Genomic DNA, 20,674 nt, shown 5'->3' with positions numbered 1-20,674 from the left:
GAAGCACTGTTATATATAGAAGCAGCTGTATAAAATTTCGTTATAATGTTCTTCCTACTTGCATATCTGAAAACTTTTGTTATAAAAAGGAAAGATTTTTAAAAAAAAGGTTTTGTCATTAAATTCCAATCTTAATTCACTGGACTTTTAGCTCTACATTGTCATAGCCTTCCCAATAAGCCCATGACTCTTCCATCGCCCTATCTGTCCTCCCCTTCTGGCTTACTTCACCTTCCCAGCATCCCAAAATGAGCCTAGCCTGGCTCTAAGCCCTCAGCTCAAGCTTTAGTAAAAGGCCTGAACAAGAGTACAGGAAGCAAGGCTGAGGTCAGGAGAGACTTGGGGAATCAAAGCACCTGACAGCATAATTTAAGCCAGCAGGAGAGACCAGAGAAGCTGGCACCCAGCCTAGTGTCTGCAGGCTCAGGACACAAAAGCAACAGCAGGCTTTATGGCCTACAGACCAAGGACAGAATAGAACCCAGAATTGTGAGCAAGTTGTCTAAGGACCATTCCAAAGAAATGAAGATGTAAAGTAGCAGAATGGATTTGAGTGTGGGTAAGTACCTATCTCTCACTCAGCCAAACACCCATCATAGCCCTACAGAGATTCCTCATGACTTCCCCTGTATCTGATGCAGTCAACCTCCTAACAGCACATCAACTTCACCAACTTCTAGGCTCCTGTTCTGCCTGTTTAACCAAGTGGCCACAAGCCTAATCCTGCAACTGAAGTTAACCTTTCCTCTGGCTGCTTGTCTCTTGACTGTCCCAGAACCAACCACACCCCCTGCCCCACAACCCCACTGACCTAGATGACCTGGAGCCTCCAGATGACAGCACTCTGCAGTCAGTGCTTCAGCTCTAGCATTTTACCCTTATCTCTGCTTCTAGTCTGGAATCCTGAGAGCCATCTGTCACCCTCAGGCCCCTGTGGAGAGGGCCTTAGCAAACAGGCATGGCAACATACAACCTCTGTGAGTGATAAGATAGAGCCAATGAAAAGACTCCAGCGGAAGAAGGCCCCAGTAAGCTACAACCCTCAGAGGCCTCTTGCTATTCTTGTGAATCCAAAGCCCCCCTAGGCCAGCTATTAGCCTTTGCTTCAAAACTAGCAAGTTTCTAAGAGGGTTTATAAAAATTAACTCCAGGAACACTGGTTGCTCCTAGATCCTACTGTGAATCACATAGGAACTGGGCCACGATTGAACCGTCCAAAGCTAACCATAGAAACACACAAAACAAACACCCTCAAGGGGCAGCCATTAGAGAGCTTCAGCCAGTGCACACCATGAGAATGGAAACCAGGCCCAGACCCAGGATGAGACTAGTACGAAAGCAAGTCAGCCAGGGGTGCCTGGAGCACAGCCAGAGGTGCTTAAACAAGACAGATCTCTAATGATAGAGCCTTATCATCTCTCTACAGGTGCCAGGAATGTCTGACATCAGGACATAAAGAGCAGACAAGCCAGTGACTCAGAGGTGCCTCTATTCACCCAAAGGGAGCCACGACTTTAGCCTGAACTCTTCTAGTGATACCCCAAAATTCAAACTCTACTACTCTCTTACTCTGCAAAAAAATCTTAAATGAAAAAAAAGTAGCACACATTTGAAGCTGCCGAAGGAAGCCACCTCTGCTGGGCCTGCTCTGCTGAAGTGTGCCTGTAGCAGAATTCAAGACACAAACTCTCTCCCAGCAAGCCCAGCACTGGGCAGATTCCCAAAACAAACATGGAGAGCAGAGAAAGATGGAAACAGGATGTATGTATGCATCCTGGAGGGGGAAGGGCAGGAAAGGCATTACTGCAACAGAAAAACCTGAGGACTGGAGGTGGCCAGGCTCAAAGGCAGTCAACTCACTCCCCTACTTAGCACCCTGCTTCCAAAAAAAAAAGACACACATGTACACATGCAAGCCCCCAACACAAAGCAGGGGTGGGTAAGCAGTACACATTCACTCACCTGCAGTTCTGTTGCACTCAAAGTTTATGACACTCATCCGCTGGAAGCCGGAGCTGCACTCGTCACCTCCAGAATAGATCAAGGTAAGGTCCCCATCTGAGTACCTAGATTTTTGTGAACATACAGTGTTTTATAGAACCAAGAAAGAAACTTGGAGTTTAAAAAACTGCTTTGTTAAGCCTTTTGCATACCACCCACAAATCACTACTGACATGAAACAGCAGGCTCTGTAGCCAGCTGGGCAAGCGCCCTGCGGAAATGAGTTCCAAATGTTCAGGCTGTCGGCCCCTTGCTGTAAAGTAGTAACGGCCTGGAGCGAGGGCAGCCGCATTGCTGGCAGCAGAAGGCTGCTCTTGTTGTCGCTCTGGTACTTTATACAAGATAAATAAATAATGCCTACACATCAGACAGCCTTGCTAGCAACTTCCAAAAGCACCATCTCACCTAGAAGATTTTGTGTAAGACTCAATTTCAGAAAACTGCATCTCTTTTCGGCTTTTGTGAAGCCAACTACCAAGCTAAGATCTTAAGAATTATATCAAGTGGGGTTTTAGCTACTTAAATTTACTTATAATGCTAATGGAATTTCAGGTTCCCAAACTGCCAGAGGGGAGGGAGGAACTTTTTATCAGAACACAAAAACAATAGTCACATAAACTGTAAACTACCTAAATTCCCTACAATATGTTCTTAGAAACAATACATTTACGAACCAATAGTCTTAACAGATGTGCACTTATCGAACTCAGGAAACCGTCCAACTGCTCAGGGACAAATGGCAACTTGCCCAAGTTGCACAGGAAGGCATGCTAGGCTCTGCCTTTCTTGTGCTCAGGGCGAACGGGAAGAGGAAGAGGGGCGGCAAAGGCATGGCCACAAGCAGACAAAATGCACTTGATGGTCACCCACCAGACTATGAGGAGGGCAGGACCATGGCCACAGCACACACAGTGCACGTGCCGGTCACTCACCGCAGCGTCTGGTTCTGCTGTCTTCCTGCTATTCTGACTTGAGTGGAATCGGCCTTTTTTGCTTGACAAACGGCAGCCTCTTTGTTGTTACAGAGTGGGGTCTCTGTGTCCCCACAGACATTCATAAAAAACATATACTCTCTTCCATCAGAAACATAGGGGGACCCTAGAGAAAGTACAAATGAGAAGGAAATGTTTGTTCATCCCTGTCAGAAAGTGTGGTATTTTTTTTAGGCAAACCCAAGCCCATCTCTCCCCTCTCCCAGTTAGGTTCCTCCTATGAAGCACTGGAGAGAACAGAGGCAAACGCCTACCTCCCTGTTGGGCCAAGGGACTGAGGTCAATAGTGATATCATGCTGCTCACTGCTCAGAGAGCAGGTTTCACTCTCCAAGTAATCTCTGTGGCAGGCATACTCTGTGATCCACTCAACTTCATAGCGACAGTTGGACTTGGCAGTGAGTTTGGGAAGGGTGCCCTACAGGGAGCAATATGGAAGGACACAATCACAGAGTTTTAGATACAGATTATATACATACTTCCCATGTTCCGGAAAAGCCCCAAAACAGGCTGTTAGAACGTTGTATTTTTCTGTTTCTTGTCCCAGGCACAATTTGATTGTATAAATCTATTTACTTTCACAGAAACTAAGGGTAGCTCAGGTGCACATGTATACGCACACACATGTCTGTGCGTGCTCGTGTGTGTGTGTGTGTGTGTGTGTGTGTGTGAGAGAGAGAGAGAGAGAGAGGCACAAGCACATACTGTGCATGTGCTCTATGTGAGTGAGGGGTGGGAAGAGGAAGTGTGGTGTGTGTGCAGGTGCACTCACCTATGTGTATGGGTCACAGGTCAACCTCAGATGTCTTCCTCTATCACTTCCCACCATGTTTTGTTTTGCTGTGGTGGAGGGAGCTGCAGGTGCGCTTTTTGCCAGACTGACTGTTGGCCAATGAGACCCAGGGATCCACTTGTTTCCTAACATACCCCATTCCTAGCACTGATGTTACAGACATGAGTGAGTATTTGGGGTTCAAACTATGCACAGAAAGCACTTTGTCGCCTGGGCCATCTCACCATAATCCAAAACTTGTTTTTAACCTTTTCTCCCCTCCATTTGACTTGCGACTGTGCTTACTTACAGCCCTAACCTTTCTGATCACCTTGAGTGACACACAAGCTTCACTTGCAAATCCACTCTAAACTGTAAAGGTCAAGAATCATTGCAACCCTGGTAAGCACTTGGCGGACTCCAAACCCTGGGGCTAAGGGAATACTGCCATGCAAGGGCACCACCACCCACTGCCCTCAACACTTCTCTGAGCCTGTCATGGACATGTATACTTGCTACGCCAGCACTTGAAAAGCTAACACAGGAAGACTGCAGGTTTGATGTTTGCCTGAGCTGACCTACATAGCAAGACCCTCCCAAAAGAACAAACTGTAGGCTGGGTAGATAGCTCAGTCAGTCAAGTGTTTGCTGTACAAGCACAAAGCCCTGAGAGGAATGTCCAGACACCCAAACAAACCATGTATGATAGTACACACACAGTAAACACAGTGCTGGAGAGGATGCATTCTGAGGCTCAATGGTTGGCGAATCTGGATGAATCTGACAAGCCCCAGGAGAGACCCTGTCTCAAAATAACAGGATAGACAGCTATTGAAGAGCAACACCCAGGGTCTTCTGGCTACCATGCACCTGCACACACACACACACACACACACACACACACACACACACAAATAAAAAGTTCTTTTGAAGCAAGAGGGATGACTCAACAGATAAGGTTGCCTGCTTATGCTAAGCTTGGCAGATGACCTGAGTTCCATCTCTAGGACACACATGGTGGAAGACAACTAAGCTATCCTGACCTCCTCATGTGCATTCTTACAAATGCATATGCAAACGAGTGTAAACTTTAAAGACAGGTTATTCCTGATGAAGCTAGGGTTTCCCTAGCTGCAACAAATGTGCTCTGTCACCTTGTGTTTTAATCTTTGGTGGGAACTTGGAGGATGCTAGCAGGTTTCTAGCTTATGGGTCAGCATGTCCTTCAAGAAACTGGACTACTGGGCTTGGGACCAGGAAGCAGTACTACTCCTAAGCACCTTAATTCCCTCAGTATTTTCTAAGCACCTACTAGAAGCCAGCCATGGCTCACAGCTGATCAGTTGGCAGAACTGCAGGACCAAATATCCTCTGCTTGTCTAAACCATGATGCTTCTTCCCAGCTTCCAAGGAGCTGCAAAGGTGAATGCTAAGTGACAGTCAACACCAGAGAACTACAGTTTCAATCATGAACCATCCAAAAAGGGCAGTCCACAGATAGAAAGCAGACTCAAGTGGTATGTACGTTATGAGAAGAGAGGGGGAAAGAGTGATTGCTTGCTAATAAGCAGAAGCATTCCTGTGGGAAGGCAATGGAAATTTTCTACAATTAAATGTGGTAAAGAATACAAATTATGCAAAAAATGCTAGGACCCACTGACTTGTACAACAAACAGGTGAATTTTACAGTACTCAAAAACTCAATAATCTTAAAAAAAAAACTTTAACAAAACAAATGTTTATTAGACACCAGCTGCCAAAGCATTCAATAAGCCAACAAAAATGTATAAATAAACTTCCCAAGGGTTGTGGTCACCATGCACAGTCAACATGAGAATACATTATGTCCCGACAGCAGCTTGAAGAACCTCCAGGACCACAAACAGCACCAAGAAATGCCTTGGAGCTCCTGGAGACTGAAGGAGGCAAGCTGACTTCTGGTACTTAATCATTCTAGTGGAAACCATTTCTTACCAAACAGAGCAAATAAAATGGAAAAGTCTAACAACACTGATGCCTAGAGTATCTCTCTAGGACTGAGAATCCATGTCTAAAAACACAACTGCAAAGTACACATGAACCCTTCTCAACATTAAAGGTACCCATTAAGCTGGTAGCAATGGGAACACTAGAGGTGTTCAATGGCAAGGTGAGCATCAACTGGCTTGCATCCCTCGTGACCTCCACACATGTACCAAACAGGTCAGTAACTGGCCTAAAATCAGAGCAAACTCTATATATGTTCAGCACAAAAATTTTTAAAGGAAAGCCCTTTTTTTCCTCACTTGATTGGCAGATGAACCTGGACAAGTACCTGTGAAGATGACTCAATTGACTCATGGTATTCTGAGTTGTAATGAACACTTAGGTCAAAAGAAAGACACAGAATGGAGGCCATTCTGCCCACTGTCCTGACTTCAGGATATGCTGACGGCAGAAGTGAACACCTGGGTGTAACCAGCAATGCCCTGGGATCAGGTGATCCACACCACTCAGGGGTAGGGGTCAAAGGTCTACAAGCACAGGACCAGACTCAGAAGGATCATAAAAATACAGGCTCTACAACAGAACAAGATAATTTGAACATAGGGAACTTCCCAGAGACTCCTACTCCAACCAAGGACTATTTGTGGAGATGACCTGGAACCCCTGCACAGGTGTAGCCCATGGCAGTTCAGTGTCCAAGTGGGTTTCATAGTAATGGGAAGAGGGACTGCCTCTGACATAATCTGATTGGCCTGCTCTTTGATCACTCCCCCTGGGGGGGGAGCAGCCTTACCAGGCCACAGTAGAGGACAATGCAGCCACTTTTGATGAGAACTGATAGACTAAGATCAGAAAGAAGGAGAGGAGGACCTCCCCTATCAGTGGACTTGGGGAGTGGCATGCATGCAGAAAGGGGAGGGAGGGTGGGATTGGCAGGGGAGGAGGGAGGGGCTTATGGGGGGATACAAAATGAATAAAGTGTAATTAATAAAAAATAAATAAAAGATTTAAAAAAAAAATACAGGCTCTAGGAGGCTCAGTGCAGGCTGGTTAACAAGAGACTCTTAGGTGATCACATCTCCCTCCAGATCTCCTGGGTGTTGAGAGTCCCACATATGGCTAACCTGGCTAAGCACAGCTGAGGCTGTGCCAGTCAGCCCCTACCATGCTCAAAGGATGTGTACAGTGGAGCTGGCGTCCACTCACTGTCCTCCCCACCAGTGGGTGTGGACAGGAGAGTTTGCTGTGCACTGGCACATCAGACACGCGACCTGCTTGGTGCCACCACCTCTAGCCACTGTCCATGAGTGAACTCTGCCTCCAGATATTGGTGGCGTCACGTAAGAGCTGGAGTACTGCATTGTTAGATTCATTTCACATGGGCCGTTCCCCTCTTTTATTATGTGTGGACAATAAAAAAAGACACCTGACTGACTGCCTCTCTTCAAGATTTAAAAGCAACTCACCAGTAAAGGAGCTGCTGGCACGGCCAAGGATCTGGCTCTCAACCCCAGGCACAAACAAGCAAATAAATAAAATGAAAATTAAAAGCAGCTGATAAATCTGTATATGGCTGTGAGTTGAAGGGATGGCAGGCAGGAGACACTATTCACTTTCTCCCTACGGGAATCCCAGGCTTTAAGGCTGGGAAGATATTTCAGTATGTAACATTATAGCCATGCAATTTTCGATTTCCAGAACCCACTTTTTAAAAAGATAGACACTGGAAAGGCACAGACACTGTGGTGCACACACCTGGAATCCCAGCACCGATGAGGCATAGACAGGCAGTTCCCTGTGGCTCACTGACCAGTTCAGCTAGCATAGCCTACCGGTTGTGGGAAACTGAGTAAAGACATTCTAGGTTGTTCTCCGGCTTCCCCATTTATCAACACACACATTCATCCACAGAAACACACATCTACTAAAAGAAAAGAAGAAAAGGAGGAAAAAGAAATCTCGGGATTCAGATTAGTTGAACCTTTTCAACTATTTGCTAAAATCAACACCCCCCATACACACACACACACACACACACACACACACCAAAATAATTTACCTATAAACTACCTAACTCACCTCATATAGATGAAAACAAAACACTAACCCACCTGGAAGACAAGACTGCTGAGCAACCATTCCCAGTCGATGTGATCAAGAGAAAAGTGTGTGAATGATGCACGCCTGTTGCCCCAGCACTCGGGAAGCTGAGGCTCTAACTGGCTCCACAACAAGACTCTGTCTCTAAACTAACACACAGGGAGAAAACAAACTGGCCACCACAAGAAGCCAAAGCTCTCAGATGCTGTCTCCCCCATGGACAGTCCAAAGTTCCTTTAAGTTTGTCACCCTCCCCTGCACCAGCCCACAGGCCTCAAAGAGAGACACATAAGCACTTGGGCAAATGTGGGTGAGGATCACATCTATAAAGTCACTTTGCTACAAGACACTTACCTCTCTCCGCTCGGATGGGCACACAAATGTTACTGTCACTGCAGGGCTGTGACCATTACAGAAGTCTGGCTTCTCTGCCTCTTCCTTCACATAAGTCAGGACAAGCCTGGAGAAGCCATGTAGAGACACTGTATTACAGAACTGCAGATTACATTCAACCGATGCATTGCCCTAGGAAGTCAGTACATACAAGGGGGTGGAGTAGCAGAGGAAAACAATAAAACAACTTTTCTATATCTCCATTTTAAAAAACATAAAAGCACAAACCTCAGTGTATCTTCCTGTTAAAATCAAATGAATATGATCAGTATGCAAACTAAAAATATTAAAGGAAGCTATCTGCATAAAGGAATACTTTTGTAAGGGATCTGATAAAACAAGATCAGCACAGCTGAGTAAGGCTAACACATTTTTGTCCGTAAGGTCACGTGATCTCCCAACATCTAAGGGCAAACCAAAGAGCTTTGTGTCAGCCTGTCAACCTGTGGCTGGCTGGTCAGGATGGCAGGATAGCCACAGGCTAGGTCTGATGTACCCAAAGTCCAGCCATGTCCCTGTCAGGAAGTACTCAGATTAGTCAGCAGCTCCTGCTTTGCCTTTGCGATGTGCACACATCTTCCATGTACCAACACACACGTGCTGACAATAGACAAGCCACACTCTGCTCTCTGCCACCACATATAGGCCCCTCTGCCACCAGCTTGTCACTCTGGGAAATCCCTCACAACTCCAATGGTGCAGCCCTGATAAACCTACTAGACCACAGGGACATTAGAGACGTTAACAGGCAGGACCTTCATGCAATAGTTCTGTTGTTTTGAGGAGAAGATAAAAGAACACAGACCAGAGACGACTCTGTAAAGACACAGGGAGAAGATGCCCTCTAACAAGACAAGGGGATAGGCCACATGAGAAATCAACCTGTCTGGAACCAGGTCTTACTAAGCAAATAAATTCCTATTGTTCAAAGGCCCAACTCTGTGGTATTTGCTCATGGCATTGTAAACATGTTAATACAGACAGAGAAAACTCCCAGCATTTTCCGATTCAGGCCCTGCTCTAGAGGCCCATACAAGTGTGCAGTCTAGTACTGCATCAGTTCCTACAACCATCACAGGGGCAAACAGAGGCACTCCCAACAGGGAGACATCAGAAGTCTTAGTCTATGCAGGGACAACAGGTCAGAGATTAAAACACACGGGCTCCTGAAATTGAGGTCCGTAGGCAAAACATAAAATTGCATATATAAGAAAGTGGTGGTGGAGGGTTGCACCATGCCCCAGCTAGAGGAAAAAAAAAGTCACATGCTGGAAGGCCACCAAAAAACTGTCCCACTTATCTCTCCAAATGAAAGGTTAGAGAAAACCCAACAGGCGATATGAAATAAAAAAAACATGAGCAGAATCAAGAATTCCAAGCTAATTTGAGTTACACAGTAAGACTGTCTCACAAAGCCAAATAAATGATACGTAACAAATAAAGCAAGTAAGTGACAAGCAAAACAGCTTGAGAAAGGACAATATCCAACAAAACCTGCTGGAAACAGAATGTGCTTCCCCAGCTCCTAGAAGTCAAATTATTTTTCATATCTTTTACCAGTATTATGATATTTACCAGTATTAATTTACCAGTTATTAATTGTGCAAAGCAGTGGGTCTCAGAATGACATTTTTCACACATACACACATATGTGTATCATATTTTAATCATGTCAGCACGCTGACTATCAAGCTCCCATTCTCACCTCCATTAATTCCCCCTAAAAGGCAGACTGTCTTGCTGAGGACTTAAACTGAGCCACCGAAGTGGCCAGACTGACCTGTCCTTGTTCACTAGCTTCAGCCCCTCCTTGGGCCGGCCGACATCAAATGCCTGATTCCCCTTCAGCAGACAGGCGGCAGTGCCAGCAGGACAGGCTCTCAGCTGTGTGCTGGGGTCTCGAAGGGAGTCTGCAAAACATCACAGATGACTTTAAAGACCAGCAAGTGACAGAAGTAGAACTCATATGAATAATACTTGGGTCCAGGTCTCTAAATAAACAGATGGATTTGTTTTCACAATTTTTTTTTTCACAATTTCTATCCATAGGGTTCTGAGATTTTGCATGAGCCAATCACCTTCTCACATAACATGTGAGGCACCAGGTACCACTCTGCCCTGACTCCTAAGGGGCCCAGTTGACAGGCATTTCTTGATCACCTATATTTAAAAAATGTTCACATTGGCCCTTATGTCTAACTTTATCATTATCCCTTTAAGTTTGAGATGCTAGAAAATGAGGCACTCTAGGGACAGGTTGAAAAACTCTATCAATGGAAAGAAACCACAGACAGGTCTGGGCGCACATCATATAGAATGACTCCCTTCTTCTCTCCCTCCTTTCCTCTCCCTATTTATCCCTTTCCCTCTCTCCCCACTAGACTTTGGACCACACTATGTTTACTCCTTCTCTAGGTACTTCCTCCTCCCCAGCCTTAAGCTCCAAGAAGGCAGAAACTTCAGGGTGATTAAATAAAGTGGCACTAAGCCAAGGAGTTACTGCACACGTGTAAGGGCTGCACCACATCCCAGGGCTCAACAGCCACCTCAGCCAAAGTGGGAGGGGCACCTGCCTCATGCCAGCTCTCCAAAAACCCAGATGACTAGCCACTTGCTTCCACACTCAGGAACTGCCTTGGTGGGCTGCTGCACTACAGGGCCGCAGTGTGGGGTACGCTGCCTCTTGCCAGCTCCCCAAACCCAACTGGAGTCAAAACAGCTCTTTTTCCACACACACAGCAACTGCCATTCGGGGCTGCTGCACCACAGGACCTTGACGGCAGGCAGATTGCCTGGATCCCAAAGGTGGAGGAAAGGCAAATATGAGGCCCACAAGACAATAAATACCAGCCACAGGTCTACGGTAGATGTGAGGCTTTGAGGGCTCTAAGCAACTTCCTGGGGCTGAAGAATCAGCAGCAGGGGACACACGACCCCCTTTAGAGACCATAAAGGCCAATTTCTCCCAAACTGCCAGAAAATTGGGGGGAGGGGGCGCTAAGATATTTAATAAACTAAAATAATCCTCAAAAGGATTTGTTTTTAAGAAACAGAAGTTTCCCAAATTGAATTTAAGGACTAGAAATCTCAATGTTTTTTTTATGTTGAAACAGCACATTATTACTGAAGTTTACAACCAAACTTAAGTTACTTTAAGTTACTGTAATCCCACATGAAAAACCTGAAATTACCACTGGTCACTAGCAGTCTTGGGTAGAGTATAATTATTATTTTTTAACTGTTACTTAGAATATACTAGTAAGATGAAATGTGTGTGTATATACAATATAAAAAAACTATAGATCAGCCCTTTTTGCTCTTTTTCCCCCTTTCCCTACTTCCCCCTCTCTCCCATCCTCCTTCCTGCGTGCAAGACCCCTTCCCCCTCTCTCGAATTTATATAATATAAAAAGAACTATAGATCAGTCATATACCTATCACCCACTGTCATGTACTGAGCTGTTTTTTCCCAAAAATTTTTCCTAAGACCAACATCTCATATATGTTGAGATAGAAACATGAAAAAAAAAAAAAAATGGCCTCTTTACTTCATTCTTTCCCTTTTAAACTTCCTTACTTGGCAGTACAATTTCTTTATGGCACAACTGCAGCGAGCATAGCAGAAGGCCAGTCCTGCGCTTACAGGGCTCCCAGTGCTGAGCCCATGAAGGAAGCACAAGAACTAGGGAGCATAGCAAGTAATAAATAAATACATAGTAAAACTGTAGAGCCCTTCTGAGATAAAGGCCTTCATTTACAGCCTTTGGTTATCAAGAAGAGATACACTGGCCTCGCACATAGTTCTACAAAGAAAACCAGAGAAGTCCTTCCCACCCCAAGCACACATCACAAGCACATTCTCAAAAGCCTTTGTCATCCCTCAGTCCCTTTGACCCAGCCTCCAACTCAAAGCCAGAAGGCTTGGGTAAACACAGCAAATTGAAACAAACCTCACCGCGGAGCCCCAAATCCCAGAGTATCTGGCAGAGAAAACCTCCAACAGAAGGTTTTCGAACAATCTGGCAGAGAAAACCTCCAACAATAGTTTGAGTAGAATTTGCAGGGTTGGAGGAGGAAAGGGATCAGATTTGCTGAGGGAGACAAATGCAGCTATCCGGAGAAAACCTTTCAGCACAACAGCTTTCTTAGAGATCTAATGACAATGTGCCTGTCAAAGGGGTCAGGGCAAGTACTGAGCACTTCTTCCTAAAAATCTCTTACCTATGTCTCTACACACGTTGATGAACAGAGATGTGTCAGGATCAGAATCATCTACCAGGTAGCCACCATTCAGCCTGATCAGTGGGTTTAAATCATGCTTCTGTAACTTGTCATCAAATGCATAGCATGGCACCTGAGGAAGCAGAGAACAAGTGAGCCAGCCTTCCTTCATCCCACAACTTAGGGCTAATAGATCACAAACTTGTGATGGATACCCTACAACAGTGATTTCTGTCCCTTACGTATAGAACAAACATGGTTCTATCAGGTGTGGTGGTACATGCCTTTAATCCCAACACTCAGAAGGCAAATGCAGGGGGATCTTTGTGAGTTAAAGGTCAATCTGGTTTATACAGCAAATTCCCAGGCCAGCCAGGGCTATATAGTGAGATGAGATCCTGTGTCAAAGAACAGTTCAGTCCTCTATACCATTTCCAAGGTGTTTCTCCTCTTCTTAAGGCTGTGTGTCTGTAATCACTTCCTCTCACCTACATTCCCCTGTCCTGGACCATTTCTTTCAGCATGCTATAAAATCTACCTTACAGTATCTTTCCTTGTTCCTGAATCCCCTTCAGCTACCTTCCCATCTCTGCAACTTAGAGGAAAATACCTGAACTGTCCTTGTCCTTTGTCTCCTCTTCTTTGCCTCTATTCTCTAACACTGTTATATCTGGGTGTCTGTCCCTCACCCCCATCAAAGCCATACCTGCCAGGTGAGATTGCCTATTGCCAAATCTGAAGCTCATTTCTAGAGTTTGCCCTGGTCTCAACGGCAATATAATAGCATGACCACAGCCTTTCATTCCCCTTTCCTTTGTATTCCTGTCCAGAAACACCTGGATTCCTGCTATCCCATTTGCATCCTGGAAACATCCTCGCCACCCTTCTGATCTAAATGCAAAGGTGGTTCTGGCACTTAGCACACAAGCCTGGAAAGTTAATTTGAAGAGTGGAAGGTGAGAACCAACTCCGCAAAGTGTTCTTTCTCATCTCCACATGTGCACTACGGCATGTGCACCCACACATATCATTCACACAAATAAACAAAAAAAAAATTTAGCTTTTAATTTTTTATTGATTTATTATTTAATTACAATTTATCTACTTTGTATCCTGATTGTAGCCCTCTCCCTTAGCTCCTCCCAGTTCCACCCTCCCTCCCTCTTCTCCCTCTATGTCCCTCCCTTGTCCACTGATAGGGAGGTCCTCCTCCCCTACTATCTGATCCTATATCCTATGGTCTCATCATGACTGGCTGCATCCTCTTCCTCTGTGGCCTGGCCAGGCTGCACCACACAGGGGGAGATACCAGGGAAATGCAAATCAAAATGACCCTGAGATTTCACCTTACACCCATCAGAATGGCTAAGATCAAGAACTCAAGTGACAACACATGCTGGCGAGGATATGGAGAAAGGAACCCTCTTCCATTGCTAGTGGGAATATAAACTTGTACAGCCACTTTGGAAGCCAATAAACAAAATTTAATATAATCATAAATAGAGAAGTGCTCCAAAATTTACACCTGATCCCACTCCCCTGTTCTGGGGCTCCTCCCTTGCTGCCCTTATGAATGCCTCAAACACCTGCCAGATGATCCGGATCTGAAGGACCTACTGTTCTTACCACCACCATCACTATCTGGACACAAATCATTTCAAAATATTGAAGTAAGCTTATGGTTTCCCCCAACAGCATGCTCTCCTCTAGTCAACAGAGTGAAAAAGAAAAGGAAAATCAACAAGTGGCCTGGGGTTAAAACTATGACATCTGCCTATGACCCCAAGTCCCCTCTAATTCCACATACAAATGCTAGCTAGTTCTGTCAGTTTTCAAAGTCAGGCCCCAATGTCTTTCCTTCTATCACCACTATCATCACCACCTTTGTCCAAACTACGGAATCCAACAGTCTCCAACAGATTCCCCCAATTCCAGCTCTGATGTCCCTACACATACTCCTAGCCCATGCCTTCACAAACACATGATCAATCTTTCAAAAACCAGAATATATACTCTGGTCTTCAATGAAACTCCTGGACTTAGTAAGGGCCTTTCTGGCATTTTACTAAAATAAGACCCTCCACCCTTCCAGGGCTTCCCTCAGCTTTTTCTTCCAAGGATGGAGACACATGGCACCAGAACATGGGGCCTCTGTCCCAGAGGTAGCCCCGAGCCACAAGTATGGTAGAAGATCAACCAACACCTGCTCAATAAATATGGTGTGGAGGCTTGGGGTGCACTTATTGCTCCATTCTCTTGTATGACTGTTCTTTCATCTTTGTGAACTACTGGTTCTTTTAATATAAAAATATCAAGGAACCCATTACTGTTGGCAAAATCCTATGATTTAGCTCTATCTCTTGCATGAACAAAAACATGCAAATCCAAAGATGCACCCAGGAGTGAAAAAGCCCTGGCCACCATAAGAACACTAGCTACTGAAAACATTTTATTTGAAATTGTGTGTGTGTGTGTGTGTGTGTGTGCGCGCGCGCGCGCGCCTGGTGTGGTGGCACATGCCTTTAATCCCAGCACTCTAGAAGGTAGAGGCAGGTGAGTTCGAGGCCAGCCTGGTCTACAAAACTAGTTCAGGATAGGCAAGACTACACAGAGAAACCAAGTCTCAAAACTCCCCTGCCAAAAAGAAGGAAGGAAGGAGGGAGGGAGAGAGGGAGGGAGGGAGGGAGGGAAGGAGGAAGGAAGGAAGGAAGGAAGGAAAGAAGGAAGGAAGGAAGGAAGGAAGGAAGGAAGGAAGGAAGGAAGGAAGGAAGGAAGGGAGGAAGGAAGGCTATATCCCAAAATACTAACTCTTTCTTTCCCAAGCTGTTATTAGTCATTGTGTCTATCACAGCAACAGAAAGCAGACTATTTATTACACTGTCCAAAGAAAATGCTCTTAAAATTCATATTCTCTAAAATCATTTCAAAGCATATTCCTTGTAATAGAACTTTCTAAAATTTTATCTTTTAGATGGCTATAACTCATGGGCAGGTCAGGATACAGCAGTTACTGTATAACATCCAGCTCACAAATCTGTCTTACACAGATGCTATCAAACCTGCAGAAAGGTACTATCCACTGGCCTTTTCCCTAGACTTGACTTCAGAGATTTCACAAAAAGCTAAGAGATTGCATTGAACTCCACACCCCTCTACTCAGCCTTGGAAAGTGGCAAACTCTAGCCAGAGATATCTTTCAGCAGCCTACCATACCTGCCTTGTTTCTCAGACCCAGGATTCCTGTTAATTCTCTCTGATAAAGGTGTGGGGGTTGGCGGTGGAGTAACCTGTGACAAGAAGGAGCAGGCAGAGGGGAACTCCAGTTGAAGACAGCATTCCAAGGTGCTGAGTAATCCTACACTCAGAAGTCCTGCACACTTAAGGACAGCTAGGCTATGTAATGAGTTCCAGACCGTTTCAAAAAGCTAGAAAGAACAGCAAACTTAAGTATTCCAAATCCCACAAATCAGTGTCACCACATAAGCAAGAGCACACAGAAATAGTCACTCAGAGGGCATCAAGCCATCGGCAGTGAGGATGGGAAACAAGCAGCAGACTCCAGCCAGGCAAAAGGAAGCCACTGGCAGAAGGAAAGAAGATGGCAATGGCAAGAACAGAAGGCAGGGGCCGGGCTGGGAAAACCCTGTCCCCAGGAGTCTTGGGAGAGTTCTATTCAAGATGCTCTCCAGGGCCCCATCATGGAAGCTAGCTATCACTCCACTTCTTTCCAGGGCAGAGAAGACATGCTAATAGTGCTCCCAAGAACTGGAGCATGGCCAGAAAATCAGAAGATCACTGGGGAACGTGTCCTACCATTACTATACTGTGGAGTGATGGAGACATGCTAATACACACCATCAGTCATGCAGCCTGGGAAGGAGATGATTTTCTAGACTCAGCACCACACGCTGACTTAATGTGGATGGTGTTGTTTCGTGTCTATTCACCTCATTTTCATAACTTTAGCCAGACTATCAACCTGCCATCTCTGCAATTTATATGTCTCCCCAGGTGCTAGGATAAGGGATGCAGAGACACAATGCCTTAAAGAAATAATTGTCTTAAAACCTCTACCAGAACCTACTGGATAAAGCATTAGTTTAAAAGGCACCATTTGGGTCAGCCACCCCCTGGCTGAGAAGATAGCTCTAAAATTAGAACACAGCCAGGCACAGTAGCTCACAACACTCAGGGAGGTAGAGTATTTTAGTTCCTTTTCTCATCTCTGAAGCAACTTAAGAAAGGAGGAATTCATTCTGGCCCTCTGATTCAGAGCACAGCTCATCATGGTACAGGATAGACAGGAGTGTGAGGCCACTGTCACATTTAATCTACAACAAGGAAGCAGATAAAGACGAATGCTTGCTTTCTGTTTTCTGCTCATTCCAGGACCCCAAGCCCATGGAATGGTGCCACACACATTCAGATTTGTTTCTCCACCTCAACTAATCTAATCTAGAAACCCTGACACATACCCATAGGTTTATTTCCATGGTAATTCCAAAGCTATCAAGGAGACAATCATGACTTAATCACCCCATGAAGGCAGATGGACTAGAAGTTTCAGGTCATCCTCAGCCACATACCAAGCCTGGGTCTAGCCTGAGACTAGTCTCATGGGCTACATGAGACTTTGGCGATGAAAACAGGCAGAAAAAGAATCATCAAAGTGAGATATTACATGGGTAGGGAGCAGGGACAGAGGAAGCTGAGGGCCCCAGGGGTACAGGACAAAACATAAGGCAAGCCTGACTTTGCTATATACTGTGTACCACCAGAAGCCGGCATGGAAGAAGTTTTTGACAATTAAATCTATTGTTATCCCTGTGAAAACCAAAGCTGACATTCACAGAAATAGAGTTTCACCCCAAGAGACTGTACTAAGTACTTCAAATCTTTCCCTCGCAGTCACAACCTTCTACGAGGTTTCTTTCTTCCTTTTTTCTTTTACTGAAAATAGATTTTTTTTCCCCCTGATACATTTTGATATGGTTTCTCCTCCCCAAATCCTCTCCCCCTCCTCTCCATCAGAATCTACACCCTTTCTATCTCTCAAGCTCTCCAGAGTAGATTTCATGACCAATAGTCTCAAACTCCATTACCTCCTTATCAGCTTTAAATATGTCTTTCTTGCAGGCTGCAGTAGTCCTCCATTCAAAGTAATGTACACAGTCTGTGGCAGTAACAAATTCAGGAGTTCCCTATTTAAAACAAAAAAAGGGGGGGGGGAGGAAGAATGTTACTATTAAAAAATACAAGTTTGTTTTCCAACTTAAAAAGCTGTAAAATCTAGTAAAAATAGGGTGCAACACAAGGAAGCACAACTGCTTTATTTCAACAAGGTTAGCAAGAATTCCCCCAAATGGAGAAGCTGGGAGCCGAGAGTCTCCAGACATCCTGTCTACTGACTGCCCAGCTGCCCCGATTCTACAAGCAGAGTAAACTCATGGGAAATTATCCTTCGTCTTCTTCTCAAGAGCCAAATGTTCTCTGAACCAAAAAACAGCAATTTCAAAGCCAGATAGTATGACTTCATACATCCTGTGAGGAGGTCCCTGAGGAGCCCCTGAGCATCTGAGCCTGGGTAGACTCACCAGATCCCGCCCCCAGGCAGCCCCTTCTGGCAACCAGAGCCGACTCCAGATCAGTTAACACTGGATAAGCCCTGAGCAGCAATAATTAACTTCTACCTTCCCCAAGTCATGAACAAAGCTGACATGTTCCCCTTCAAGTCCTGTTTCTCACAGAGTGACACCAAACTCTTAAGAACAATCAATAAAAGTAAATCAGCAGCTTGTTTACTCTGCAACATGACCTTCATGATTCATGCTGCCACAAACAGATTTTTAAGATCTCAATTTGTACAACAGCAGTTATAGGTTGATCCAAAATTAACATTCATCCTAACTCAAGTTTCACTTCAATTCTAACCATGTTTAAGATTTGCTTACTTAGTAGTTCTAGACAGTGATGTGATAAGAATGTGAAGTGTGTGTCTGTATGTGTGTGTGTGTTCATTTTGGCCATTTAGTCCTCCAGGATCAAGATTTCTCTAACAAGCACACCAGAAGGGGAGAATGCTCTCAAAAGGAGCTTTCGGAGGCCCTACTCACCAGGGTCTTCCCACACAGAAATGTAATGCTAGTTTGGATTCTGTGCTGTGAATCTGAAAGCTGGCAGCCAGTAGTGGTGTTGAATTCCAGGAGTGATCTAGTTGAACTTTTCAAAACTGAGTCACCTATTTAGAGAAGAAAAAGATGAACATACAATGAACACACAAAATGGAAGATAGGTCCTTCTGTTCACTGATAAGCACTAGGCAAGCCAGGAATGTTAAACACTCACAATTATCTCTTCAAAGGGAGAGGTGCATAACTTGTTTCCATCCCAGAAGGCTGGAAGCAGAGGTAGTTAATAGCCTGGTGACCTCTGTGCTATCTGTATGGCAACACCAGCTCCCCCAGACCCTTACCATGAGCCTGCCTCCTTAGTTAATCTATAGAAACTATCTCTATGGAAGACATCACTTGTACTTCACAAGAGTTTCAATAATGTAGTCATGGCTAAAGATTTGTTGTGCACATGGGATTGAGTTAATTAAAACCAGGGAATTTTTTTTTTCCAATTGTGCTTTTCTTAAATGTCCCCAAAATGAACTGTAAGACTCTCAAAGTTTGAACCCATACTAGCTACTGAGTCATATTCAACAGAGCAGCCTTCTTATCTCGTGGAAAACTGTTCTTTTTGTTGGCCTGGCTTAGTGGTGGAAGAAACCTACACAGGGTGTGGCTGCACACACTTTGCATACCAGACTGAGGAAGGTGGATCTCTGTGAGTTCGAGGCAAGCAAGGGCTACATAATCAGATCATAGCTCAAAAAACAAAACAAACAAACCACATATAACCAGAATACCTACTCCTAAAGTCCGTTTAAAATTCTAAAATATCTTTCTGGCCTTTCCCTAAATCTTTCCTGACTGGCTTAGCAGGCAATTTATAGAAACGGTTCTAAGGCTGTAGGGCCATCAAAAGCACAGACTCCAGGCTGGAGCAAGAGGAGGAGCCCGGTGAGGTGGGGCTAAGCAGAGGGGGATTAAGTGACATAGTTGGGGCGGAACTTAATAATCTCCACCCCCTGCCGAGGCTCCAACATTATATCTATCCCTCCTGGCTCTAACGGGCAGCAGGAAGCACAGCACTGCCAGTCACCACGCAGACGCTGTGAGAGGCCGAGGTGAGCTGGAGTTCCACGCCTCACGCGGCAGCTGTGCTGCAATGCGCGAGTGCCGCGCCACGTAGCCGAGGGGGAGGAATTCTGCGCGATCCAGTGTTCCAGCGGCCAGCATTCAGCCAGCCTTCCGGACCACACGAAGGTACCCCACTACTCCAGGGTGCCGCGCCACGCACTCTGTGAGGGTTCCGGGCAGCATGAGGGTTCTCTACTGCATGAGGGTTCCCCACCGCGAGAGGGTTCCTTGCTCCCTACCGCACGAGGGCTGCGCGCGAGAGTTCAGCGTTCTGCGCCACAAGGCCGCTACTCCGCCAGGCCGCTCGGCCAGGCCAGTCTGTGGAAAGGGAGGGTTCCCGCGTTTCCGCAATCCTGGCCAAGCGAGGGTTCAGCACAATTGGAGGGTTCAGCACGCTATCCAGGTTGCACGAGGGTGCGGTTCCGTGGATTCCGTGCCGCGAGGGTGCCACGCAAGGGGGTGGAGGGTGGGGTCCCGGCACGCCAGCGCGGACTCCATGCAAAGGGAGAGTTTAGAGGGTTCCGCGTGATCCAAGCCGTGGGAGGATGCCTCCCCAACAAGGGCTCCATAAAAGGGGAGTATTCGGAGCGTTCCGCACGAGCCACGCGCCAGTACCGCGCCGCGCTAGCAAGGGCTCCCTGCAAGGGGAGGGTTTGGAGGGATCCGCGTGAGCCACGTGACAGTGCCAAGCCAGCGAGGGCTCTGGGGAAGGGGAGAGTTAGGAAGGTTCCACACTACCCCGCTAAGGTACCGCGCCATGAAAGGGCAAAAGGGGAGGATTCTGAGAGTTCCGCGATCCGGGCCGCTGCACGTGGGTTCCACAATCCGGGCCGCGGCACGAAAGGGGAAGATTCCGAGGGTTCCGCGATCAAGGGCCGCGGCACGAAAGGGGAAGATTCCGAGGGTTCCGCGATCAAGGGCCGCGGCATGAAAGGGGAAGATTCCGAGGGTTCCGCGATCAGG

General features: G+C 45.9%; 1 protein-coding gene and 1 long non-coding RNA gene across 4 annotated transcripts in view; one reads left to right on the top strand and one right to left on the bottom strand.

Annotated features, from left to right (window-relative positions):
• The window catches only part of Igf2r (insulin like growth factor 2 receptor), a 93,511-nt gene that overhangs the window by 46,900 nt on the left and 25,937 nt on the right, over positions 1–20,674 (bottom strand). Inside the window, exons 3-10 of the mRNA XM_055615924.1 lie at positions 18,578–18,702; positions 17,567–17,665; positions 12,465–12,597; positions 10,024–10,153; positions 8,205–8,310; positions 3,248–3,410; positions 2,934–3,099; positions 1,963–2,066 (exon numbers count right to left, since the gene is read on the bottom strand). Of these exons, the coding sequence (XP_055471899.1) occupies positions 1,963–2,066; positions 2,934–3,099; positions 3,248–3,410; positions 8,205–8,310; positions 10,024–10,153; positions 12,465–12,597; positions 17,567–17,665; positions 18,578–18,702 (1,026 nt within the window). The remainder of the gene's footprint in view (positions 1–1,962; positions 2,067–2,933; positions 3,100–3,247; positions 3,411–8,204; positions 8,311–10,023; positions 10,154–12,464; positions 12,598–17,566; positions 17,666–18,577; positions 18,703–20,674) is intronic.
• LOC129683291 (uncharacterized) overlaps positions 19,608–20,674 on the top strand; it is a 67,685-nt gene continuing 66,618 nt past the window's right edge. For all 3 annotated transcript variants that reach the window (XR_008721132.1, XR_008721130.1, XR_008721131.1), the window contains exon 1: positions 19,608–19,837. This is a non-coding gene — a long non-coding RNA (uncharacterized LOC129683291). The remainder of the gene's footprint in view (positions 19,838–20,674) is intronic.

Source organism: Psammomys obesus, unplaced genomic scaffold, assembly GCF_907164565.1.
Source record: "Psammomys obesus unplaced genomic scaffold, mPsaObe1.curated_primary_1811, whole genome shotgun sequence".
Classification (NCBI taxonomy): Eukaryota; Metazoa; Chordata; class Mammalia; order Rodentia; family Muridae; genus Psammomys; species Psammomys obesus.
Note: the sequence above shows the minus strand (reverse complement) of the source record. Positions and strands in the feature narration are given on the sequence as shown.